Source organism: Mobula hypostoma, unplaced genomic scaffold, assembly GCF_963921235.1.
Source record: "Mobula hypostoma unplaced genomic scaffold, sMobHyp1.1 scaffold_125, whole genome shotgun sequence".
NCBI classification, from domain to species: Eukaryota; Metazoa; Chordata; class Chondrichthyes; order Myliobatiformes; family Myliobatidae; genus Mobula; species Mobula hypostoma.
Genome location: NW_026948252.1, coordinates 95,603 through 123,191, shown reverse-complemented (window position 1 = coordinate 123,191; position 27,589 = coordinate 95,603). Strand labels below are relative to the sequence as shown.

The 27,589-nt window shown below is 47.0% G+C and overlaps 2 protein-coding genes across 2 annotated transcripts in view; one reads left to right on the top strand and one right to left on the bottom strand.

Annotated features, from left to right (window-relative positions):
• Nucleotides 1-1,970: 1,970 nt before the first annotated feature.
• Nucleotides 1,971-12,241, bottom strand: LOC134342196 (zinc finger protein 214-like). The gene is made up of 2 exons (XM_063040167.1): nt 12,226-12,241; nt 1,971-6,310 (listed from the first exon to the last, which is right to left on the bottom strand). Exon 2 carries the CDS (start codon nt 5,740-5,742, stop codon nt 4,939-4,941), a length of 804 nt encoding a protein of 267 aa, XP_062896237.1. The 5' UTR covers nt 5,743-6,310; nt 12,226-12,241; the 3' UTR covers nt 1,971-4,938.
• Nucleotides 12,242-18,054: 5,813 nt separating this feature from the next.
• The window catches only part of LOC134342194 (zinc finger protein 850-like), a 60,451-nt gene continuing 50,916 nt past the window's right edge, over nt 18,055-27,589 (top strand). The window contains exons 1-2 of the mRNA XM_063040165.1: nt 18,055-18,238; nt 21,317-21,484. The gene's annotated coding sequence lies outside the window, so the exon portion shown is untranslated. The remainder of the gene's footprint in view (nt 18,239-21,316; nt 21,485-27,589) is intronic.

The window sequence follows — 27,589 nt, the reverse complement described above, 5'->3', positions numbered from 1 at the left end:
CCGTGCTTGGCCTTCTCTGTCCGTGCAACATCCCCCTGTTCCACGGCATGCCAGACCGGGCCTGTGTCTGGGTCATCTCGCTGAGCAGTAGCCACTTCCCCAGGGCTTAACCCCGGCAACTGCGTGCTCTTCAGAGCAGTCATGTCAGAGTACACTAGAGGCAGAGCATCATTGGATGTCCCCAATGAGTCGACTGCTCGATACGGCCTCTCCCTCTCCTCAGCCTGCACGATGATAGCAAACTCGCACATCACCTTCACCCCGGATGCAGGAACACTCTGCCACTCCTCGTCCTTCCCCGGCTCCTCATGGTCCCGTCGGGACAGCGCATCCGCGTCGACATTCTGGCTCCCCGGCCGGTACTTCAGGCTGAAATCATATGAAGACAAAGCTGCCAGCCACCGATGGCCTGTGACATCCAGTTTCACCGAGGTCAGGATGTAAGTGAGCGGGTTGTTGTCTGTCCGCACCTCAAACTTGGCCCCGTAGAGATAGTCACTCAGCTTATCCACCACCACCCATTTCAACGCCAGAAACTCCAACTTGTGAGTGGGATAGTTCCTCTCCGAAGGTGACAAACTCCGGCTGACAAATGCCACAGGCCTCAGGCCAGCGCTCTGATCCTGATATAGAACGGCCCCTAACCCCTCACGACTAGCGTCAGTGTGTAGCAGATGGGCAATCGGGGGTCTGCAAAAGCCAGCAGCGGCGCCTGAGTCAGCATCTCCTTCAGCGAATGGAAATCCGCTTCACATCTGTCATCCCATCTCTGTCCGAAGGGATCTGACGGGTTCAAATATTCTCCCACCTCCCGTCCTTTCCTCCCCTTCCCCCTCTGTCCCAGGGGAGGGTAGCCACGCAGAAACTGGTTCAAGGGATGACTCACCCCAGCGTAACCTTTCACGAATCTCCGATAGCACCCACAGAAGCCTAGGCACGAGCGCAGAGCACTCACGGTCTGGGGCCTTGGCCAGGTGGTCACTGCTTCGATGTTAGCCGCGTCGGTCGCTACACAGTCCGCGAGACAATGTGTCCAACATAGCTAACAGACGTCTGACAGAACTGGCACTTGTCCAGGGAAAGATTCAACCCTTCCTGCTTCAACCGGAAGAGCACCTTCATTATTCTCGCTTCGTGTTCTTCCAAGGTGCATCCAAATACTATGAGGTCGTCCAAATATACCAGCAAATCGAGCAGGTTCATATCCCCCATTGTCTTCACCATGACCCTACGGAAAGTGGCAAGGGCAACCGATATGCCATGGGGCATCCTTCCGAACAAGTAAAATCCCAGAGGGCAAACGAAGGCTGTATTCTCCTTATCAGCTTCACTCATCGGGATCTGGTAATATCCAGTCCTCAAATCCACTTCGCTCTACTCAGACAGGCCAGAGCGTCTTCGACGCGGGGAACTGTGTACTGATCCGGGACCGTGCGCCTGTTCAGTGTTCTATAGTCCACACACATACGAACCTTCCCATTCTTCTTCCGGGCCACTACGATAGGAGATGCATAAGGGCTTCGGGACTCTGTGATGATCCCAGCCTCCTTCAATTTACACAAATGCTGCCGCACGTCTTCCACATCTGCAGGGGCAAGTCACCATGATCTTTCACTAAACGGAGTATCCTCAGTCACCTGTATGGTATGGCGAGTGCTCCTGGAACAACTCACATCAATTTCATCAATGGAAGAAATATCTGTCATCGTCAACATCTTCTCCAAAGTTAAAAGCTTCAGCTGTCAACTTCGGCTTTTTTCCAACAGCTCTCCCCCAACTGGCCTCACGGGGGCGCTATGCATCACCGTCACCGGGAACAAATGCGCCAGAGGCATCCGTCGCTTGCAGAAGCCTTCGGTGGTACAGGCACGCAGGCCGGTGGTGACCTCCTGTGCAGTTGTGTTCCTGACGGTCACCACCGGCCTGCGTGCCTGTACCACCGAAGGCTTCTGCAACTCGGGTCTCACCAGCACCCCAGCAGGGAATCTTGACACCCCCTCAAGGTCTTACGAGGTGTCCACTAAAAGGGCTTCACCCTCAGGCACTCCCGGGAATCTAGGGATCCCCGTCACCTTGCTACTTCACCGGGCCATACCACCCTGGGCTTCGACTGGGCACACCACACAGTGACTCGTTCACACGCCGCGTCCAGCCCCGGGCGACGCAACGTTTCCTCAAAAGCATCTCAGAACACTGGGTGCACTGACAGGGTCTCCAATGTCTTTCTCGGCTTTTCCTTACAGGCTCCGAAGAGTCTCTGCACAATAGGGGTGTTGGTCCCCACCAGAATGGACACACTCCCAGTCTCACTGGTGTCAGGGTAAACCAGTACCAGGGCCTCATGAGCCTCAGACACCCCCACCTCAGCTTCCAGGAACTCCAGTTTCACGGACAAATAGCTATTGTATGGGTAATCACCATTACTGATACCCCAAATTTCCAGTGCACTGAAAGGTGTCAGGGGTAAATGCGCCAGATACTGATCGTACAATGACTGGTACAGTAATGTGACCTGCGACCCCGTGTCCAGTATGGCTTTTGCATCTGTCCCCTCTCTCGGGGTCCCACCAATACTTCTGGGATAGGGTCTTTTCCTCTCGGGGGCCCCGTGGCACATTGTTGGGAACATATTTTTCCTGAAGACTCCAGTCCGTACTCTCGCTGAGTCTCTTCTAAGTTTCCAAACACCCCCCTCCTCTCCGGCTGGGACACCCGGGGGCTCTCCCTCCAAGGGGCTCCCTGCCGTCCACATTCCCACCTGAAGTTCCCCTCTTCCCCACAGTTATGGCACACGCCTCGTCTCGCGAGACCCCAGCCTCTGCCTGGCCTCAGTGCTGTCCGTCCCTTCAGGGAGGGGCCTTTTCCACTAGTCCCCCCACGCGGAGAGACTCCGCCTGCCGCGACCTCTTTTGCTATATCCCGCGTGGATCTGGCCCAGGTCATTTCACCACAAGGAGCTGCTACCAAGGACAGCACCGTACTAACGAGGCCCTCTTCCACTTCCAATGTGTCCTCCTCCTCCCTTACCTCTCTGAGCAACCGAACAAAAGACAGGGGTGACGGACGCGTTCTACGGGGCTGCCGGAGGCTCGTAGCGACCGCATCATGTCTCTGCGTGCCTCTGGCTACCTGGTCGATCCTTATCCGATCCACCTCATTCCCTGAAATGATCCCCGGCATCTCAAGCAATTTAGCCTTCGCTCCAGCCGGAAAAGATACTCAGAAAGCTTTTCCCCTTTCTCCTGACACAAATTCTGAATTCCCCCTAAAAGCTCCACCATGCCCCCAGTTAGCCCAAAAGCCTCCTCTAATGCTTCTAGACCCTTGTGGAGGCCCCATGTGCCACCTAGGCACTGAGGGTTCAGACGACGAATGCTTCCAGATACTCCTTCCAGGAAGCCAAGGGCTGGTTAACTTCCACGCCTTTTACCACCTCAGCTGCCGCCCCTCTCAAACTTTCTCCCAATCTTTGCCGCTTCTCCTCCTCAGAACACTGCCACTCACCCAACAGCTGAGAGGTATGTTCTGCCCAGGTTTCATCATCATCTTTCCCTTCGGGAATGGGAGTCCTCCCTAAGAAAATTCTTAACTTCTGACGCGGACCCACCGCCCTGTTCACCAGGGAGGTAATGGCTGAAGCCAACTCAGAGCCTTCCCCCTTCCGTGGGGAATGAGAATCAATTACATTCTCAAAATTTGACCACTCCCTTCTTTCATCCTTCAAAAACGACTGACCCGCTCTCTAAAATCTGCGCCCCAAGCCGCGGGCAACGCTATTGGTGTCCCTTCAAACACTTCCTCCATGACAGTGTGCACGCCCCATAGACCCGCCTCACCTACGTCACTGACACACGGCTGCAGTCCCAATTCCTTGACGTCAGCACCCGTCTGTACCAGCACAAAGGCTGAGTCCCACATTTTACCAATATTTCTGCTTACAATCTCAACCTTACCGATAGCTCTGACCACAGTCAAACATCGAATTAACACATCGTCCGGAGTACGTATGTCCACCCCCTTAGTACACAGGCATGATTAACTGGGACATCATCGATCTCACACCAAAGTTCAATCTTATCCGAGTCCATCTCCCCTAGTTTAAACCCGGTAACTTACTCTGTATCTGACAGAATTCAAATCCTGGACGAGCCCCCACAATGTAACGTCTTTCATCCCACCAGAACATACTTTATAGCAATTCGTAATGATGGGTTAGTAGAAACAACTAAAAGAAAAGGTGCCACATAAGTAACTTATCAGTCTTGTGCACCTAATATTTTAATACGTTGGAGCTCACGCCTCCAATTCCATTCACAATGTCCTTCCAAGACTCCGGCCACCATCTGAACCCCCGAGGTCTGGTATCTGCCGCCCTGGAACCGCTGTCCGCTCCCCACACATCCGTCCTCTCCACTTGCCACCTGAAAAAGCCCCCGATCCTCAGCTCAGCACACACATGCAAGATAGCACAGCATGACTTCCATTGGCTGGCAAATGAATACAATTCCCATTATCACTAATTATAACCCAAACATGCTGTTACAGAGAACCCCTTACTCAGCAGTAAACAGTACGGGAAGCCCTTTTAGTATAACACTTCAGAGAAGCCATTTTGTAATTAGCAATTAACAGTTAACAGTCCAACTAATATTACTGAGAACACTACACAGAATATTAAACTCCAGTCCCATTAAAGGTGAATATGCAGCAGAAGAAACTCCTCCCATGCCCAGTGACCAGGGTGCAGAACTGGGTGTGGTGAGCAGCAGTAATAATTGCAGAGTTCAGCACCGACAGTCACTCTCGAAATTATGTCACAAGGTTAGATTACTAAGTGAATCTCTTCCCACATTCACAGCATTTGACCGGCCTCTCCCCAGTGTGAACTGAGTGATGCACATACAGTTGAGGTGACTGAGAGAATCTCTTCCCAAAGTCTCAGCAGGTGAACGGCCTCTCCCCAGTGTGAACTGACCGGTGTCTCAGTAGGTGAGATGCCCGAGTGAATCCCTTCCCACAGTCTGAGCAGGTGAACGGCCTCTCTCCAGTGTGAACTCGCTGGTGTCTCTGTAGGTTGGATGAATGTGTGAATGCCTTCCCACAGTCTGAGCAAGTGAATGGCCTCTCCCCAGTGTGAACTCGCTGGTGTGTCAGTAGGTGAGATGCCCGAGTGAATCCCTTTCCACAGTCTGAGCAGGTGAACGGCCTGTCTCCAGTGTGAACTTGCTGGTGCACCATTAGGTTGGATGACCGAGTGAATCTCATCCCACAGACTGAGCAGGTAAACAGCCTCTCCCCAGTGTGAACTCGCTGGTGCGCCATTAGGTTGGATGAATGACTGAATCTTTTCCCACAGTCTGAGCAGGTGAATGGCCTCTCCCCAGTGTGAACTCGCTGGTGTACAAGCAGATCAGATGACTGAGTGCAGCCTTTCCCACATTCTGAGCAGGTGAATGGCCTCTCTCCAGTGTGAACTGACTGGTGTGTCAGTAGGTGAGATGACTGATTGAATCCCTTCCCACAGTCTGAGCAGGTGAATGGCCTCTCCCCAGTATGAACTCGCTGGTGTACCAGCAGATCAGATGACTGAGTGCATCCTTTCCCACATTCTGAGCAGGTGAATGGCCTCTCTCCAGTGTGAACTCTCTGATGTACCTTCAGTTTAGATGAGCAAGTGAATCTCTTCCCACAGTCCGAGCAAGAAAACGTCCACTCCCCGGTGTGAACTGACTGGTGAGCCATTAGGTCAGATGACCAAGTGAATCCTTCCCCACAAATTCAGCAGGTGACCAGCCTCTGCCCAGTGTGAACTGACTGGTGTGTCCACAGGTGGGAAGACCGACTGAATCCCTTCTCACCCACAGAACAGGTGAATGTTCTTGTCCCAGTTTGAACTTGCTGATGTGCCTTCAGTTGAGATGACCGACTGAATCCATTCCCACTGTCTGAGCAGATGAATGGGCTCCTCCCTGTGTAAAATGACGGGCATGTCAGTCGGTCAGATGATCGAGTGAATCCCTCCTCACATCTGAGCAGGAAGGATGATCGAGTGAATCCCTCCCCACAGACTGAGCAGGAAAGACGATCGAGTGAATCTCTCCCCACAGACTGAGCAGGAAAGATGATCGAGTGAATCCCTCCCCACAGACTGAGCAGGAAAGATGATCGAGTGAATCCCTCCCCACAGACTGAGCAGGAAGGATGATCGAGTGAATCTCTTGCTACACTTCTTAAATATCGAGACAGAGACAGCAAAATTGGCGTGCCATGTTCGAGATTCCCAAAGACAAATTCCCTGTCCTTTTTAAACCTGAAAAAAGATTTACAAAATCCATCAATGGGTGAAGGATAACATTTCAGATAAGATCACTTTAGTTGCCAAGGTGTGATCCGACATCACACTGTTACTGTGAAGTTCAACCCAAGTTGGAGAGAGAAATCATCTTCTAGCTGGTCACAGTGCTGGTGACTGGAATGACCATCAAATTCTCTGATGCTCTTCCTGTCTCTATAAGAATGGGGCATTTCTGCCAACTCCAATCTGTGACCTGGTTCGGTTGTTAACACCCATTGGTGTTATTCCCTGTTCTGCCTGAGCGGCATTGCCTGGCCTCACAGTAACTGAAACACTCTCACACAAGTAGCCTTTGCTAATGTGCAGCTCGGATTTTCTTTATGTACTGTTAACTGAAAGTGCCACAGTTTTAATGCCATGTAAATATCTCCTACTCAGATGTATGGTTGGTCTGCACAGTTGTTAAAAGGAATTTGAGTGAATATTAGTATTACTGAAGGTTCTTGTCACAGTCATAGAAAAGTACAACACAGAAACAGCCCTTTGGCCCATATAGTTGGAGTTGAACTATTTAAACTTTCCACTCCCATACCCCTACAATCCCGGTACCTATACAAACTTCATAAATGTTGAAATTGAGCTCACATACACCAGTTGTGCTGGATGCTCATTCCACACCTGGATGACCCTCTGTGTGAAGAAGTTTCCCCTCATGTTCCCCTTAACATTTCACCTTTCACCCTTAACCCATGGCCTCTGGTTGTAGTCCCACCAAATCCCAGCTTGCATTTACCCTATCTATAACCCTCATAATTTTGGTACACCTCCATCAAATCTCCCCTTAATCTTCTACATTCCAAGGAATAAAGCCCTGGCCTGTTCAATCTCTCCTCATAACCTAAGTCCACCAGACCTGGCAACATCCTTGCAAATTTTCTCTGAACTCTTTCAACCTCTTTAACATCTTTCCTGTAAGCAGGTCACCAAAACTGCACACAATACTCCAAATTAGGCCTCACCAATGTCTTGTACAAAGTCAACATAACATCCACCTCCTGTACTCAGTACTTTGATTTATGAAGGCCAATGTGCCAAAATTTTCCTTCTGTCCCTATCTAACTGTGACACCACCTCCACTAAAATATACACCTGTATTCCCAGATCTCTTTCTTCAACAACACTCCTCCATGCCCTACCAGCCACTGAGAAAGATCTACATTTGTAGGTCCTACCAAAGTTCAACACCTCACATTTGTCTGCATTAAATTCTATTTTCCATTTCTCAGGCCATTTTTCCAGCTGCTCCAGTTTGCACTGCAAGCCATGATAGTCCTCGCACAGTCTGCTAAACCCCCAGTCTCGATTTCATCCACAAATTTGCTGCTAACCATGTTATCATAGAACATTAGAGCACAAAAACAGGCCTTTTGGCCCTTCTTGGCTGTGCCGAACCATTTTCTGCCTAGTCTCACTGACCTGCACACGGACCATATCCTTCCATACACCTCCCATCCATGTATCTGTCCAATTTATTCTTAAATGTTAAAAAAGAACCCGCTTTTACCACCTCGTCTGGCAGCTCATTCCATACTCCCACCACTCTCTGTGTGAAGAAGCCCCCTAATGTTCCCTTTAAACTTTTCCCCCTCACCTTTAACCCATGTCCTCTGTTTTTTTTTTCTCCCCTAGCCTCAGTGGAAAATGTCTATATCCATCATAATTGTACATACCTCTATCATATCTCCCCTCATCCTTCTACGTTTCAGGGAATAAAGTCCTAACCTATTCAACCTTTCTCTGTAACTCAGTTTCTCAAGTCCCGGCAACATCCTTGTAAACCTTCTCTGCACTCTTTCAACCTTATTAATATCCTTTCTGTAATTAGGTGACCAAAACTGTACACAATACTCCAAATTCAGCCTCGTCAATGCCTTATACAACCTCACCATAACATTCCAACTCTTATACTCAATACTTTAATTTATAAAGGCCAATGTACCAAAAGCTCTCTTTATGACCCTATCTACCTGTGATGACACTTTTAGGGAATTTTGTATCTGTATTCACAGATCACTCTGTTCTACTGCACTCCTTAGTGCCTTATCATTTACCTTGTACGTTCTACCTTGGTTTGTCCTTCCAAAATGCAATACCTCAAACTTGTCTGTATTAAACTCCATCTGCCATTTTTCAGTCCATTTTTCCAGCTGGTCCAAATCCCTCTGCAAGCTTTGAAAACCTTCCTCACTGCAGATTACTGATATAGATGACAAACAATAACAGACCCAGCACTGATCTCTATGGCACACCACCAGTCACAGGTTGCAGTCAGAGAGACAAACATCTGCTACCACACTCTGGCTTCAGTGCGTCATCCAATTTAATGTCTAATCTTAAGTGCTGAGTGACTAAACCTCCTTGACCAAGCGCCCATATGAGACTTTATCGAGTGCTTTGCAAAAGACCATGTAGACTACATCCACTGCCTTGCCTTCATCCACTTTCCTGATAACTTCCTCGAGAAACACAGTAAGATTGGTTAGACATAGCCTAAAACTAATAGAAGACAACTAAAAAAAATCAGATATGCTCAGGGCATTGAATTATGATTTGCAGTCATTAATGAGACTTGGTAGCACCCAACAGTCTGAGGCATTCAGAGGAACAAAATATCTGGGGCCTCAATATCTCCTGAAAACCAAGGTTCCCTGCACCTTTCAACTTTCAACTTTTAATTTGGCAGGCTCATACAAACTCTACACATCAAAATTCCCCTTCTGAAGGATGCCCACTTACCAAGTACTCCTTTGCCAGAAAACAGCCTGTCCCAACCCACACTTGTCAGATCCTTTCTGATACCATCAAAATTGACCTTTCTCCAATTTAGAATCTCAACCTGTGGTCCAGACCGCTCTTCTCCATATTTACTTGGAATCTCATGGCATTATGATCGGTAGATACAAGGTGTTCCCATACACTAATTTCCATCACTGGCCCTGGACCATTTCGCAATAGCTTATTGCACACTTCTACATTGGGAATTCTACATGCTGATTAAGGACACATTTGAAAAACTCTACCCCAGCTAGACCTTTTACAGTATGGGAGACGCAGTCAATATTTGGAAATTTATAATCACTTACTACATCAACATTTGTTTCTTAACATAGTCTGCAATCTCTCTACAAATCTGTTCCTCTAGATCCTTTCTGATACCATAAAAATTAACCTTTCTCCAATTTAGAATCTCAACTCATGGTCTCTTTTTCCATATTTACTTTGAATCTCATAGCATTATGATCACTAATTTCTGTCACCAGCCCTGGATCATTCCCTAATAGCTTATTGCATACTTCGACATCAGGAGTTCTATGTACTGATTAAGGGCACATTGGACAAACTCTACCCCATCTCGTCCTTTTAAGTATGGGAGCCCCAGTCAATATATGGAAAGTTATAATCACTGACTGAATCAATCTTTGTTTCTTGGCATGGTCTGCGATCTCTCTACAAATTTGTTCCTCAAAATCCCTCAGACTGTTGGGCGCAACCAAGTCCCAGTAATGGCGACAATATCATGATTCCATGCCCTGAGCTCATCTGGTTTTCCTATGATGCTTCCTGCATTGTGATATACACAGCTCAGCACATTCATCGCACCATGCTCAACCTTTTGATTGCTGACTTTGTCTGAGCAACATCTGTCTGGGTGTCTAGAAAGCAACCTCTCCCTCAATGTCACAAAAACAAAGGAACTGGTTGTGTACTGCAGCAGGGGTCCCCAACCTTTTTTGCACCGCGGACCGGTTAAAAATTGACATTATTCTTCTGGACCAGCCGACCTTGGTGGGGGGGGGGGGGGGTGTGCAGTGCTCGAGTAGGGTTAAACTCACCTCAACATGTCTTTTACAGTTAGGGTTGCCGACTTTCTCACTCCCAAATAAGGGACAAAAGTAGCAGTCAAATACGGGACACTTGTGTTTACCCCGAGAAAGACTACAATGACCATGAAGCCTTGCGTGGGCACTGTGTGTGCATGCGCGTACGTGCCGATTTTTTTTTTCCCGCAAATCGGCTTTGGCTTAATCTTCCCGACTACAATGTACATACATTATTTCTACCTTATATAGGCTGTGTATTTATCATATCATTCCTGCTTTTACTACGTTTGTATATGTTAGTGTTATTTTAGGTTTTATATGTTACTTGGTATGATTTGGTAGGTTATTTTTTGGGTCTGGGAATGCTCATAAATTTTTCCCATTAATGGTAATTGCTTCTTCGCTTCACGCCATTCCGGCATGAATGGTTTCATAGGAACACTCTACCTTAGCGGGGGAAATACGGGACAATCCGTATGGGTCAAACCAATTTAGCCCAATATACGGGATGTCCCAGCAAATAAGGGACAGTTAACAACCCTGTGTTCAAGTTCAACAATGCGTGACAGGGAATGAGGAAAGGTGCAGCTGACTCCCGGTTCCTCCTGGCCCGCTAGCACATGGTTGGGGACCGGTGGTTGGGGACCGCTGTACTACAGAAGGAATGGAGACAGGCTGATCACTATTGACATCAATGGATCTGGGGTTGAGAGGGTGAACAGCTTTAAATTCCTCGGCATAAACACCACCGAGGATCTCATGTGGTCTGTACATACCGGCTGTGTGGTATGTGGCTGTGAGCCTCTTTCACCTCAGATGCTTGAGAAAGTTTCCTGTGTCTTGCACCTTGGGTGTAACTCACCTCTCTTCATGTCATATCTATCCCAGATGATCTGGAATTCATCCATTTCCAGCTCAAACTCCCTAACGTGCAGGGTTGCAAGCTGCAGCTGGATGCACATCTTATAGGTGTCGGTGTCAAGGACACTGGAGTCTCCCCACCTTCCCACCAATGTCCCGTCTAAGTTGTAATGAGCGGTGTGCCAAAAAATCTGGTGCTGTGCAATTTTTACCCAGTGACAATATATGCACACTGAATTTTGAATAGAGAGGTATTTATTTTAACAGTCTGCAAAGTACTGTTAATAAGATATCCTCTGGGTTTGATCAAGTTAATCTGCACTCTCACACAACCTATGTAGCAGGCCTGTCGAGAGTGATGAAGGATTTTCTCACTCCAGCTATTGCACATCGTCCATATCTGATTTGCTTACTAAATGACACTTTAAAAAGTCAGATTTCCAAATATCACTCCACTTCCTCCCACTTGCAAATTCTCCAGCAACTTTTGCATTGCCACAATACACACAGGTAATACCAGTTTCTGTATTGTACATAAATATTTCCCCTGAACCCTCCCTCGGGTGACTGACGGCCAATGCATATGAAATGAAGGGCAGTATTCTGTCTAATTTGCGTCTGGCACATTCGTGACGTGAAAGCTATTTGTTGCCCAGGACAAAGGTGTTTGATATCATTATCTTCACAGAGTGAATGGATCAAAACATGTCCTCACGGGTAAAAAGGTCCAGAACAAGAAGAGGTCGAACAGGCAACACACACAAAATGCTGGAGGAACTCAGCAGGCCGGGCAGCATTTATGGAAAAGAGTACGAATGCTGAGTTCTTCCAGTATTTTGTGTGTGTTGCTTGGATTTTCAATATCTGCAGATTATCTCGTTTGTGATTGGAAGCAGAACAGAGGTGATTTTCTTAACAGCTGATGTAAAAGATTTTGTTCCTTTTCTCCGAGTTCCTACTCCTTGCATTTAGACAGCTGGAGCTCAGCTCTGTCTGAGAGATCCATCGGTTCCCATTCCCTCATCAGCCGGAAGCTCCCCGGGGCCCGGTATACGGATCGTGGGGCTGAGAGAGAGGGAAGGGAACAGGACTGTCCCGGGATTAAGGGCCACGGTGTCCAGAGCTCACAGCAACTGTCCCGAATTCGGTGTTGAAAACCCCCTCCCGCAGCCGGGGAAAATCTCTTACCTGGAGCCGAATTCCCGAGGCCTTTGTGTACTGCGCGCATGCGCGATTTTCAGGAACAGCCTGTGCATTCGATCGGTGTTTCAGCGACAGTGAAAATTGGTCGCGGAGCTTTCTGGGTAATCACGCTGCCATTAAAAGTTTCTGCAAGCAGCGGTTCTATGTCCAGACCTCAGGTTTTTTTTTTGTGTAGAAAACTCAGTGCTGTTTTAAAGCACAAAGCAGCTCCCATAAACAATACACTTAATATTAACAAACTTTCCACGTGTCTAATGCCAAAGTAGAACCTTCTTACAAATGCATTATAAAACAAAAGAAATTCTGCGGTTGCTGGAAATATAAACACATACACACAAGAATGCTGGAGGAACTCTGCAGTTCAGGCAGCAGCTAACCAGAAAAGTACACTGTCTCGGCATGCTGAAGGGGCTCGGCTTAAACGTATTCCTCTCCACATTTGCGGCCTGATCTGTTGATTTCCTCCAGTGTTTTGAAGAAATTAACCACTTTGTTTTCAATCAAACAGTTTCAATATGTTTCTGATCTTTTATTTGTAGCAACATCCTGCTGGTCTGATTCCTCTTCCTCCTCCTCCTTGAAAACTCTCAGCCCCATCTCTTTCTGGAGCCCCAAAGCCCTGATTCACGCTGGTACCTCTTTGGTTTCTGACTCTGCACCATCGAAGATTCACTCGCTCATCTGCTGTCAGACTTAAGAGGCGCATTACAACAACTCAGCTGTCTGAGGCACAGACCTTTGAAATGAGTGAAAATGACACAAAGCTTTGAAAAAAGCAGGGAAGAAGGAGCTTAACCACCATAGTCCAGAGCCCTGGGGAAAGTTGAAACCACAGTGTGCTCATCGTCTTATTCAGCCTGGAGAGAAGCATGCAGGAAATCCATGCAGGTGTATAGGATGATGAGAGGCATTGGTCGTGTGGATAGCCAGAGGCTTTTTCCAGGGCTGAAATGGTTAACACGGGGTGGCGGAGCGGGGGGGGTGGGGCGGGTGAGGTTTAAGCTGCTTGGAAGTAGGTACAGAGGAGCTAAGTTTTTTGAACAAAGTGTGGTGTGTGTGCGGAATGCACTGCCAGCAACGGTGGTAGAGGCGGATACGACAGGGTCTTTTAAGAGACTCTTAGATAGGTACATGGAGATTTGGAAAATAGAGGTCTATGTGGTAGGGTAATTCTACGCAGTTTCTAGAGTAATGATCATGGTCATCACAACATTGTGGGCCAAAGGGTCTTTAATGTGCTGTAGGTTTCTATGAATTTATGAAATTCAAGGGAAATCTCCTATCCCACGGAGTGGTGACGAGTTGCAACCTGTCATCACAGGGAGAGTGAGAGGGGAACAGCAGGGATAGATTTTGATATACTGATATGGAACAGAAAGATGGGCAGGGACCAGATGGGAGGAGTGGCCTCTCTAGCGTACATTGTGAGCGTGGTAGAGACAGTAAGTACCTGAGACACGGGATTTGATACAGAACTGATTTATCTTTCACAGACTCTCAATATTAAACACCAGTCTAGTTTAAGGCTAACATCAGCAGAACGGACTCCCCCAATGCTCAGTGACCAGGGTTCAGTCCTGGGTGCGATGAACAGCCGCAAGACTGCAGAATCTGACAGTAACAGCCCCTCATGAACCTGCAGCTGCCTTCAATCACCAGATCTGTGCATTCCGACAGTACATTGAGCTGATATACGACAAAACAATAACTGTAACAAAGCATTATGGCTGCAGAGAAAGTGCAGTGCAGATAGACATATGGTGCAGGGTCACGTCAAGTTACATTGTGAGGTCAAGTACATTTTATCAAACTGGAGACCATTCATTTGGTTTATAACCGCAGACAGGAAGCCGTCCTTAAGCCTGGTGGTACGGGCTTTAATCTTTTTGTATCTCTTCCCCGATGGGGGAGTGGGTTTGCAGCAAGAATGTCCGGGTTGTGAGGATCTTTGAGTGCACGGCCTGCTTTTCCGACGCAGGGGAAGTGTAGGAAGAGTCCATGGAGGGGAGGCTTGTTTTTCTGATGTTCTCTGCTCTCCAAAGTTCTCTGCAGTTCCTTGCAGTCATGGGCAGAGCAGTAGCCGTACGAAGGCGTGAAGTATCGACAAGAAGCACAGAGACCTCGGCCTTCACCCTGCCTTGTGTAGCTGGATCCTGGACTTCCTGTCAGATCGCCGGCAGGTGGTAAGAGTGGGCTCCCTCACCTCTGTCTCTCTGACCCTCAGCACTCATACCCCACAGGGTTGTCTCCTTGGCCCCCTCCTTTACTCTCTGTATTCCCATGACTTGTGTCCCCACCCACAGCTCCAATCTGCTAATTAAATTCGCTGACAACACTACACTGACTGGCCTAATCTCAAATAATAACGAGGCAACCGGCAGAAGTTATCACCCCGACACAATGGTGTCAAGAAAACAACCTCTCCCTCATGGTGACAAAAACAAAGGAGCTGGTTGTGGACTACAGGAGGAATGGAAACAGGGACCAAATTCAACATTTCCAGTTCTTTTATTGACACAAAAGTTAGTGATTATGGCCTAATATCATCAGGAGGACATCAGGAGGAAGAAATTGCAAAGCAGAACTTTGAACACGTTAGTGCGCATGCCGCCTGTTACAGCCGTTCCGACGAGTTTTCTTAATTTTTAAACTTACGTTACTTGTTGTATTTTTTTCACGGTAACACGTTGAAGCTGCACCCTCTCGAACAGGCTGGTGGAGAGAGTTTTATTTGGGTTTTTAGCGCTGGAAATAGTTACATCTGGACACGTCTCCTTAGCGTGGCAGCAGTATGGTCGCATTGTTTATTCCAGGCACCAGCTGATTGCGCTTATACCGGCCGGTTTAGCGAACAGAGCGGCGGACACCCCTGCTGAAATCTGGAGGAAAACACACAGAGGATGCAGAGGGGGATCAAAAAGGCGAGGGAAGAGGACCGGGTTGAGACAACAGAGATTTATGGAGAAATGGAGTTATAAACCGTGTCTCCCCTCTCTCATCATGGGAAATGTGAGATTGCTGGGTAATAAAATGGACGAGTTGACGGAGCTAGCCAGGAGTCAGAGAACATTTCGGGAGGGCAGTGTTATGTGTTTTACTGAAACGTGGCTGGACGAGGACATACCCGACCAAAACGTTTCCATAGAGGGCTTCCAGACCGTTCGGGCTGACCGGAATTGCACTGAGAGCAGTAAGCGTAAAGGAGGTGGGCTAGCTGTTCTGGTCAACAACAGATGGTGCAATCCTGGTCAGATTACGATCAAGGAACGTGTTTGTAGCCCGGACATTGAACATTTTGCTGTTGGACTCCAGCCATATGATTTGCCAAGGGAAATCTCACATGCAAAAGAGGATGCTGCCCAAATTGCATGCTATCTTGGTCAATGTCTCCCATCCACTACATAATGTACTGGGTGGGCACAGAAGTACATTCAACCAATGACTCATTCTACCGAGATGCAACACAGAGCGTCATAGGAAGTCATTCCTGCCTGTGGCCATCAAAATTTACAACTCCTCCCTTGGAGGGTCAGACACCCTGAGCCAATAGGCTGGCCCTGGAATTATTTCCATCTGGCATAATTTACATATTATTTATTTATTTATGTTTTCATATTGCTACATTTATACTCTATTCTTGTATGCTGCAACTGTAACGAAACCCAATTTCCCTCGGGATCAATAAAGTATGTCTATCTGTCTATCTATCTAAAATGCACATTTTAATATTGATCATGACACAATGTATTTTATATATATTTAATGGCATAAAACATATTTATAGATTGTTCCTGGCAGACAACCGTAAAATTTGTGTTATCTGAATGTACTTGCCTGTGATGCTGCCACAAGTCAGTGTTTCTCTGTACCTGTACCTTCCCGTACTTGTGCACTTGGCAATAAATTCAACAGGACCTGAGAAATCTCAGTGAGATTTGATTAGTGATGATCATCTTGGCAGCTCGGTAGGTCGAATGTATGAGACAGTACACTGTTAAATGCAAAACCCTGAACAGTGTTGATGATTAGAGGGATCTAAGACTCCAAGTTCATCGCTCCCTGAAAGAGACTGCACAGATTGATCGGGTGGTTAAGAAGGCAAATGGCGTGGTTGTCTTTATCAGTTGAAGCACTGAGTTGAAAAGTCGGGAAGTTGTGTTGCGGCTGTTGCGAGCCTGCGGTCGGACTGTGACTGTGTCTTTAAGAGCGCCGGAGTGAGGAGGCGGGACTATGACGTCAGTCACAGGCTGACGGCGCTGACTGTGGATTTAACCATAAGAGAGAGAGAGCGATCTGCAGACAGGCAGTCGGACAGTCTAGAGAGAGAGAGAGATAGAGAGACTGAGATACTGAGAGAGAGAGAGAGAGAGGGACTGGAAAAGCTGATAGCTTCAGCTTGTCGCAGCTGAGGCTTGGAACTCTTCTGTGCCCGCAAGAGTGGGTTGATCATCGGTACACGGAACCACAACGAATGTGTGTGGCTATCACTTCGTATAATCCACAGGAGTGGATTTTGGAATATTTTGGGGGCCGCTTGTGTTAACCCTTGCCTGGGTGTGTTGTGTGGTAACCCCTGGAAGACGGTATTCCTGTGACAGGTCACTTTCGCTGATAACTTGTATGTGGACGGATTCAACGGATAAGAACTTCGACGACGGTTATTTTGATGTAACGGCCTTTTCTCCACGTTTCACCCTGGATTACAAATATCTCTCTCCCATCATTTATTCCGTGGATTACTGAACTTTCCTACTTTACCGTCTCAAGACTCTAAGCTTTGTTCTCTCAGTCTCCCACCCGAGGCGTGGACTCCAGCTACCCACCACTCTGTGAAAAGAAGAGTTTATATGATTACGAGAGGTATAGATAGAGTGGATAGACGATATATTTTTACTGGGGGTTGAAATGTCTAATACAGTTAAGGTGAGAGGAGATGTGAGCGGCAAGTTTGGCAGTTATATTTACACATATATACACATAACACTGTTAACTTTCTTTTATTTCGATAAGTTACTACATTTTAAATAGATACTAATAAAGCTGGTGCTTTTAACATCAAAACCAGATTCCAGTGTGAACTGTATTGCTGCTGGTTCGTTTCTAAAACGTTACAGTTCGTAACACAGCTTTATAAAACTAGTTAGACCACATCTGGAGTACCTCATACAGTTCTGGTCGCCCCCACTCTCGGAAGGATGTCGGGGCTTTGGAGAGGGCGCAGAGGAGGTTTACCAGGATACTGCCTGGATTAGAGGGCATGAGTTTATAGCGAGAGGTTGGACAAACTTGGGTTGTTTTCTCCAGAGCGGCGCAGGCTGGGGTGACCTGTCCCACGATCCTCTCGTATCCCTTTTGCCAATCACCAGTCCAGCTCTTGACTCCATCCCTCCCCCTCCTGTCTTCTCCTATCATATTGGATCTCCCCCTCTCACTTTCAAATCTCTTACTAACTCTTCCTTCAGTTAGTCCTGACGAAGGGTCTCGGCCCGAAACGTCAACTGTACCTCTTCCTAGAGATGCTGCCTGGCCTGCTGCGTTCACCAGCAACTTTTATGTGTGTTGCTTGAATTTCCAGCATCCGCAGAATTCCTCGTGTAGACGTTTATAAGATTACGAGAGGAATAGGTAGAGTTTACAGATGATATATTTTCCCTCGGGTTAAAGTATCGAGTACATTTAAGGTGAGTAGTTGGTAGCTGGAGTCCCTGCCTGGGTGGTAGACCCCATTGATCACGTGATCGCATTTGCGCCCCCCCCCCCGCCCTCTCCACCTCCCGTTTAACCACAGCTGGGCAGCATCTGCGCGTCTGTTTCCAAGGCCCCGCCCTCCGTCTGTTACAAGTCTGTAACACCCACCGCGCATGCTCATAGTGTCCGGGTGGGCGGTGTTTTCCTTTCCGGTCAGTGCTGAAGCCGATCGTCTGCGGGATCGGGTAGGGTATCCTCGCCTCCTGAGTTGGGATCACTTCGACGGGCCGAAGGTATCACTTTCCTATTGGTGAGTATTGAGACCGTTCCCGAGCGGGGAGATCTGATGCTGGCCGTGAGTCCCGAACTGAGGGCCAATTACTCGTTTATTTTCCAGTTGTCTGGGCTCGTCAGAAATGCGTAGACTTCACTTAATCTTCATTGAACGATCCAAACCAGGAGCCCAAGCTGTCTATTTCCGCAGAATTGAAATGGAAGTCCCGCCAACAGGTCACGTGAGGCTGTGTGCCGGAGATCTGCCCCGCCCTCCGCTTTGTGACGCAAGATCACGTGGTGTGTACTCAGACACCCTGAGCCAATAGGCTGGTCCTGGACTTATTTTCCATCTGGCATAGTTTGCATTTTGTTGTTTGATTGTTTGTGGTTTTTGTATTGCTATACTTATGCTCTATTCTTGGTTGGTGCGGCTGTAAGGAAACCCAATTTCCCTCGGGATCAATAAAGTATGTCTAAGTAAGTATCTATCTATCTATCTATCTATCTATCTATCTATCTATCAATAGTCCCTAGATGGGTGGTGATGCTTCCTCCATATCTTGTTGGGAAATATGATGTTGGCCACTGAGTCCTGTTAACTTCCCCCAACTCGCCTCGCTCCCTGAGGCTCCTCGCATTTGTCCTTGAGCTTTCTGGTTGTTGTGTCTTCTCCCCGATTGGGGTGGGTGAGAAAGGAGTATGTCCTACGTTATGGGGATCTTTGATTTCACTGCCTGGTTTACCAAGGGACTGGGAAGTCCAGGGGTTTCTGTGATATGCACATGGTCAAGTGGTTAAGCTGTTGAACTAGCAATCTGAAGGTCATGAGTTCGAGCCTCAGTCCAGGCAGCGTGTTGTGTCTGTGAGCAAGGCACTTAACCACACATTGCCCCTGCACGTTAAGAGCCCAGCGATGGTGGTTGGTGCAGTATGTACAAGACAAGATCTGTATCTAAAGGTCTCTGCATTTCCTCGCAGACATGGGCAGAGTAGTTACCATGCAAAAGCAAGAAGTGTCCAGATGGGAAATTTTCTATGGTGTGTTGATAAAAATTTGGTGAGGGTCAAAGTATATATGGAAAAGTTCCTGTTGTTTGTTATAACTTTGTTATTTTAGAATCTTTTGTACTATTCATTCAGTATCTGTGTATTGTTGGAGGACCATCAGTGATTGTCCTTGATCCCTTCTCCCACCTTGGTTCCATTTGCTCATCCCTGCCATCTTGTTCAACCTCTATTTAGTCTCCTGCCACCCGCTTCAGTGCTATGCATCAGCCATCTGGGTCAACCTTGGTCCACCCTGTGTCCCACCTCCTCAATGATATATATGAGCAATCTTTCTTCTAACCTTTGTCTTCATTGTGAGGTCTTCTTTTGCACATTTGGCCTTGATGAGTTATTTCCAGAATCAGTTTTTGTTAGCTGGAATGCCTGAGGGTCATCAGGTTCCAGTTCTGTTGTGCATTGGTGTGGAGGTGCTTGCTGGGAACTATTACTGTCTGACACATTGCAGCATTTTACGGGCAGCAAAGAGTACTGGGAAAGTTGGTGCTTGGGCTATAATCCTGTGATCAGCTTTCCAGGCATATGGAACTGTTGGTGTTTTGGTTTTGACATTGGTTAGTGCTTCTACAGATGGGATGGGATGGTCGTCTTTCTGCAGTGAAGCAGAAATTTCGAGCAGCTGGACATTGGTTGTGGGGAAATCCCAGATTGCACTACCCAGTGTGAGATGCGGGGACGATGTGTGAGTCTCTCAGGGTCGGTGAGTGGCAGATTCAGCTGTTGACTCTGTGAGGTTGGGTCCTGGGGATATCACAGTTTTTGATCCAGGTAAAATGGACCCGGGGATCAAGCTGCTTGGGCTTATGAGGTGTTAAGCGGGTATTTCTGGTCTGGGATCAGATGTTTGTTTCTGGAATTCCTTCGGAAGCAATGACTGCTAATCTGAGGAGAGGATGCATTCCCATTCCATCCTCACAGGGGGAGGCTATGAGTAAATGAGCTGTTCCGTGTTTACAACAGTAGAAATAGACCTGTGAGTTTGGTGTTCAAACTGTGTTTGCAAATCCCACCCCCACAACTCACTGTCACCTGTCTCTGACTCGGTGGAAATCAAGCAGAATCTCAAGTTGCTGCGGATCTGCACTAAAAGCTGAAAATGTTTGCAGTCATTCTGACAAAACTTTATTAACCTGAATTGCAAAGTTTGTTCCTCTCCCCACAGCTGTTCCTTACCTGCTGAGCGTTTCTGGTAATTAAGTTTCTTTTTATTACATTCACCCTGAACTGGTTTATATTTCCTGAAATGGACCTGTTTTAAGCTGGGAATGGAAATGGTTCATTCTGTGATAGTAGAACAGTAAAGAAACCACAACTTTTCCCTGTAAATTATCCTGGTACCAATTTGTCTGTTATTCCTGGAAATGTGTTCAGTACAGTTGTTGCTAACGAGGTTTACAAGAATAATCTCAGGAATGATCAGCTTTATGTATGAGGAGCATTTGATGGTTCTGGAACTGTGCTCAATGGAGTTCAGAGGGACGGTGGGGGTGGTGGAGGGATGTATGGTTAAGTAAACCTTCCGGATGTTGAAAAGCCTGGATACAGTGGACTTGAAGAGGAGATCTGACAGCAGACTCAGAATAAAGATGCTTCCCTTTAAAACTGAGATGAGAAAAAAATTTGGCCAAAATATGTCTGATCTGTGGAATTTGTTGCCACAGAGGTTGGTTCAGGCTGCCATTTGTGTATATTTATGACAGAGATTAATGTATTCATGATTTCGAAGTAGCTTCAGGGTTACAGGTGGAAGGCAGGAATATGGTGTTGGAATAAAAATCAGCCATAGTTGAGTGGTGGGGCAGACCAGCTGGATCGAATCACCTAATTCTGTTCCAGTGTCTGATGTCCGACAGTGTCTGAATGATGGCTCCTTTTTATCCCATATTGTTTTGTGATGTGTGAGGGACAATAAAAGATTGTTCACTGAGATCATTATATCTGCCTTCAACGTTTAATTTTCAGTGAGTTTTGTTCTTAGTAACATTAAGCAGAAATGTTTTGTTCTCCATTTTATTGTTAATGAGCTTCATTATCTTTCCTGTTAAAGTTAGACCTGCGGTGAGAGATTTATTGGGAGAAAACCCCCAACTGGAAGCAAACCACGACTGAAGACGAGGGAACAGCAACAAGTGAACCAGCCCAAGGACTGAGAGCATCAACTGGAGAGGACCCATCTGACTCGGAGAAACCAGTGATTCGGTCAGGGGAAAGTTTGGTGAGTCTCATTTACTCAAACACTGGTCCTTTAGACTTTACATAACTGTACAAGAGAAAGTAGGAAATAGTTGGAGTAAGACTGAATGTGCCCAGAAGAACCAATTATGCCTCTGTCAGACCCATTTGCAATCACTCCAGGTCTGGTAATGTGCTTCCAGCTGCCCAGCCCTTTAAAACCACTCCCATTCTGTGGAAGTCGAATCCGGATAAAGTCACTCAGAGACTGTATAAGTACAAACTCTTTATTCCAAGCACCCGGGGCTTACTCAGTTAGTTGCTCAAACAGGAACAGTGTATGACTTTTCTCGCCCAATCCACTAACTGACTAACAATTCCCCTTACACCACAGGTATATCTGTCTAGATAGCCCACACACAAGATAGACTGGAGCAAAAGTTATTTACTACACGACAGCCCTGAAAGGCAAATTACGTATTGTCATAATGGCTTACACACACAGAACAGACTGAAGCTGTCCTATCTCTATGCATGAATGCACAGGGAGATAAGCATCCTGAAACCCCAGCTAGCTACCCTCAAGAAGAAATATGGCTCAGCGTGGCTTAGCACATCTGTTGATCATCAGCAGTTTCTTTCAGAAAAACAGGCTGCTATTGTTTAACGAAGTGTTAACCCTTTTACATACTTTATCATTCCCTCCTTTTGATCATTACATGATCAACAAAGCAGTATTTTTTTTTACAGAGAAAGCCACTGAGTACAGCATTGACTTATCAGTGGGTAAAAACAGCGTGCAATGTTAATTATTATAATGATATGTATAACTATTAGGCCAGAATGCAATATCATGCCCCACATATTACCGAAAAGGCCTTCAAAGACCACCATTTTGACTCTTCGGTGAACCCGTGTAAATCCTGCCCTACTTTCTTGATGTTGTCAATCTCCTTGGCAGTGTGCTCGGAGAGGGATGTAATGTTAGTGGAGTCATCAGGGATATAGTTGCAGCATTCTGTGTCAATAATAGCACAGGTTCCCCCTTTCTCAGCTGGGATAAAATCTAAAGCCATACGATTCTGTAGGGCTGTTTGCCGGATTGCAATCATTTCAGTGGATATTTCTGTTACTTGGGCCTGTGTTTCTGTCAGGGCCCCTGCAGTATTGTGGCCAGCTCCTCAAGTGTTGTAGCCAAATTGATTATCTCTCGTGAATTCCTGGCTACTCCATAGGAGAGAAAAGCGATCATCCAAAATCACTCAGTCTCAGTTATTCCTCTCCGCTGCTGGGCACCTGTAAGTATGGCCAGGATGCATGTTTCCCAGTATAGGAATTCCGTTTGGTCAGGGCCTGAGATACCATCCCTCAAAACACTGACATCCACAGTCATCTCTGACTGAACCACAGTTCCTCACCTCACTTCCCCGGGTGATATTTGAGAAAGCCCAGGCTGAGAGTTCCTCACTCTGGTTGAGCGGGATTACTGACATTGGAATCATAGTTTTATCATGCTGGGGAATTTCAGCACAAACCCAGCGGGCCCCTAGTTCTACCTGTTTGGCACAGGTGTGACAGAGAGACAGAAAGGTGTTAACATGGGAGCCCCCAGATGCTGGGGTGAGCCCTCTCAAAGTCATAAACACGAACACCACTATCAACCAATACATTTTCCTTTGGTCCGAGAGAGTCCTTCTACTCAGTTCCTTCAGTAACATGTTTGCAGTCTGTTCGATGGTATCCACCAAGATTACCCCTTCAGTTTCACAGCATGGGGGTGGTCAGTAACTCCTGATGTGGTCCTCTCCACCGAGAACTGAGTTTCCCTCAATTCCAGTTCTTGATCAGGACAAAGTCCCCAGGTTCTATGGTGGGATAGTCACTCCTCTCTGTGGGGTAGTTCTCTTCCTTGTAAGCCTGCTGTATCTGCGATTGTAATGCTTGGAGTATTTTGGTTAGTTGGCCCATAGTCATGTACAATTCCAAATGCATAACGGGAGTCTGGGTTAACGTTCGCACTTTTGTCTTTTGCTGGGATACAGGCACGAGTCGGAGCAAACAGCTCAGCCTTCTGGGCGGAGACAGCTGCCTCAAAAGAGGCCTGCTCAACTATTTCACTGTCCGTCACCATCGCATAGCCAGAATATGCTGCTGGATCCACAGAAGAGCTTGCATCGTCATAAAATATTGCCTCGGGATTGAGGGGATATTGCGGAATGGGTGGGAGAGTCTGGCCTTCTTTCATGATGATCCGGACAGGGGAGCAGTTGGTGTAATCGAATTCATGGCCTGAAATTGCCCAGAGATGGGGAACAACATCTTGGGTTTGGTCAATATTAAAAGAGTGCCTTACCAGATGTCCCGTCTTCACCTCAGACTCGTTCTAGTATCGGAGTTGGCCCACAACCAAGTCTTGCCAGTCTCCCTTGGTGCTGGATGCTTGTTTCGTCAAGTGTAGGCAAGGAACTCCAGGCTCTTCCCTCGGTTGTTGTCCCCACCTGTCCCTTGGTCAGTTTTCGTTCCAATTTCTGATCCCCAGATGTAGCCCGCTCGCGTCCTGCTTCCCGCTGAACATAATCACCTTTAATATTAGCTCCCTTCGGGGTTGATCGGGATTCAAAAGCCGGGTCCCAATAATACGTCAAAGCTCGTTGCATTCAATTTCGTTGATTCTCAGGCCAATCCATATAATTTGTTTTAATCATGTTGGCTAACTTTAACCAATTTCCCCCGGGATCAATAAATTATGACTCTGACTATGACTATCACTAACTTAATTGGTAAGCATTGGAGCAGTAAGGCATTAAACTGGGGGACGGATTCCCATCATTAAAGGCTTGATCTCCTGTGAAAGTGCCCCAATAGGGCACAAATCGCTCCCAATAGTCTGGTCCCAATTTCCCCAGGCTGAGGTTTGCCTTCTTGTACCTGAGTGATGTTTACGAGTTGCTGGAGAGCCCTTTCCAAGGCCTGAATAATCTAGTCTGTCTGTTCATTCTCATTATGGTTTCCCGCCTGTAACTGCTGATAGATTTGGTATCTCAATTCTGCCTTCCATTTCCAGCCCTCATCAGCTGACAGAATCATGCAGCAGAGACCGAATAAATCTTGTGGGGTCACATTAAACTCTTGTATAGTACTGCGGACAAACTGAGCAAACTGTGCTGGTTTTTCTTTTCTATCTGGGGCCTGATTCATGATCATGATCATTTCCTGAGGCTTCCAGGGTGCATACAGAGGAATCACTGAGGGCTGTCCCTGCTCCTGCTCATGGATTGGGCAGCATTCCGGTGGGCAACTGTCTTTGTGGAGCCATTAACTCTGGGGTTTTATTGGATTCTTCCCTCCCTGTCTCGGAATAATCCTCAGTATTCCCTGTGTGGATCTCAGGGTATAGGGACCTTCCCTTCCCTGCCGCTGCTGTTTTACCCGAGCGGCCACCGTATCTGAGCACTGGGAGGATCGGGGTTCGGGAGCACTGGGTGCAAAGGCTCTTGTGAGAAAATCCTTCATTACCCGTTAACAGGCCTACGAGATAGGTTGTGTGAGAATGCAGATGAACCCAATCGAACCCAAAGGAGATCAAAGTTCTTAGTGACAGTGATTTGCTAGCTGTAAAAATGAATACCTCTCTATATAAAATTCACTGTGCACATTTTGTCACTGGGTGGGAAAAATGCACGGTACTATATTTATGTGCACACTGGTCATTACCAATTAGAAGGGACATTGGTGGGAAGATGGGGAGACCTCCAGTGTCCATGATGCCCTCAGCTACAAAAGGGGTCCCCAACTATTTTTGCACCGCGGACTGGTTTATTATTGACAATACTCTTGCGGAGCGGCCGACTGGGGAGGGGGCAGGGTAGAGTTACCAAGGGACAAGGGTAGCAGTCAAATAAGTTGTGTTTACTCTGAGAAAGACTACAATGACCATGAAGCCTTGCACGGGCACTTGTGTGCGCATGCATGTACGTACCGATTTTTTTTCTACAAATTGTTTTTGGCGATTCTGTTCAGTGAAACTACGCTGTACATACATTATTTCTACTTTATATAGGCTGTGTATTTATCGTATCATTCCTGCTTTTACTATATGTTACTGTTATATAGTGATAAGTCAATTATAAGTCACTTGTAGGTCATCATAACATTTTAAGTAACGTTTGGATATTAAACACACAGCACATATTTTCCCCGTATGAACATATAAAATCATTGCAACACACCAATATCGCTGAATCAGTGGGAGCCCTGGGCATGTTTCCCTGCAACAAGACGGTGCCATCGAGGGGTGATGGGAGACAGTGATACTCGAAGGGGGTTCCTTATGTCCACTCTATTCCACAATTTAGTTTTCATTGCATTCATTGCAGAAAACCCCGCTTTGCAGAAATATGTTGGAAATGGGAGCAACATTTTCCATGCTTTCGTGGCTATCCCAGGATATTCAGCCTTGACTTTGATCCAGAATGCCGGCAGAGATGTTATGTCAAATGTACTTTTCAGCCTGCCGTCATTTGCAAGCTCGAAGAGTTGATCTTCTTCCCGTGCTGACATGGATGACGTGTGCGTTTTGACCTCGCATGCGTTCAAGTTCAGCAGTGGGCATGACAGGGAATGAGGAAGGGTGCAGCTGACTCATATCGCCAAATCATATCATTGCCTTGCGGCCCGGTACCGGTCCGTAGCCTGGTGGCTGGGGACCACTGACCTACAAGATGTGCATCCAGCTGCAGCTTCTAACCCTGCTCTTTAAGGTGTTGGAACTTGAGATGGATGAATTCCAGATCATCCAGCAGTTGGAGGGGGTGATAGATATGACATGAAGAGAGGTGAGTTACACCCAAGGTGCAGGACACAGGAAACTGGGTGAGAGTCAGGAAGGGGAATGAGGTTAAACAGCCATCACAGAGTACTCTTGTTGCTATCCTGCACAACAACAGGTGGGTCACTTTAGAAACTGCTCAGGGTGGCGGGGCGGGGGGGGGGGGTCGGGAAATTACCTGGCAGAGGAATGTCAAAGCGGTGACAAGGGATTTGTTAGTTCAGGAATTTAAACTAGCAGAGGTCTAATGTTCTAGTGGTAAGTTTGGCTTGTGTGAGTGTGGGGGGTCAGGGGTGTTGGTTGAACACAGTTGGAAAGAAACTGTTCCCAAATCTGGCCGTACGAGTCTTCAAGCTCCTGAACCTTCTCCTGGAGGGAAGAGGGATGAAAAGTGTGTTGGCTGGGTGGGTCGTGTCCTTGATTATCCTGACAGCACTGCTCCGACAGTGTGCGGTGTAAAGTGAGTCCAAGGACGGAAGATTGGTTTGTGTGATGTGCTGCGCCGCACCGTGTTCACGATCTTCTGCAGCTTCTTTCGGTCCCATGGGTGTTATGTTGACTTGTAGAAGACATTGGTGAGGCCTAATTTGGAGTCTTGTTTGCAGTTGTCGTCACCTACCTACAGGAAAGATGTAAAAGAGGTTGAAAGAGTTCTGAGAAAATTCACAAGGATGTTGCCAGGTCTGGAGGACTTGGGTTATTAGGAAAGATTGAACAGATCAGGAATTTATTGCTTGGAATGTGGAAGATTGAGCAGAGATTTGATTGTGATAGAGGTGCATAGATAGGGTTAATGCAAGCTGGCTTTCTCCACTGGGATTGGGTGGGACTACAACCAGAAGCCATGGGTCAAGGATGAAAGGTGAAACGGTAGGGGGAACATGAGGGGAAACTTCTTCACACAGATGGTCATCCAGGTGTGGAATGAGCAGCCAGCACAACTGGTTCATGCAAGCTCAAGTCCAACATTTAAGAGGTTTGTATAGGTACCTGGATGGTAGGGGTATGGCAGTGGAAAGTTTAAGTAGCTCGACATCAACTAGATGGCCCAAAGGGTCTGTTTCTGTGTTGTAATTTTCTGTGACTGTGACAAGAACCTGAAATAATACAAAAATTCACATTAAGTCCTTTTAACAGCTGTGCGGACCAACCATTCATCTCAGCAGGAATTGTTTATATGGTGTTAAAACTGTGGCACTTTAAGTTAATAATATATAAAAGAAAATCCCAGCTGCAGGTCAACAAAGGCTATTTGTGTGAGAGTGTTTCAGTTACTGTGGGGCCAGGCACTCATGCAGCTCAGTGGGAACAGGGAATAAT

Coding starts and splice junctions, on each gene's coding strand:
- LOC134342196 (XM_063040167.1), bottom strand. CDS start 5,742: ATGGCTCACCAGTCAGTTCACACCGGGGAGTGGACGTTTTCTTGCTCG.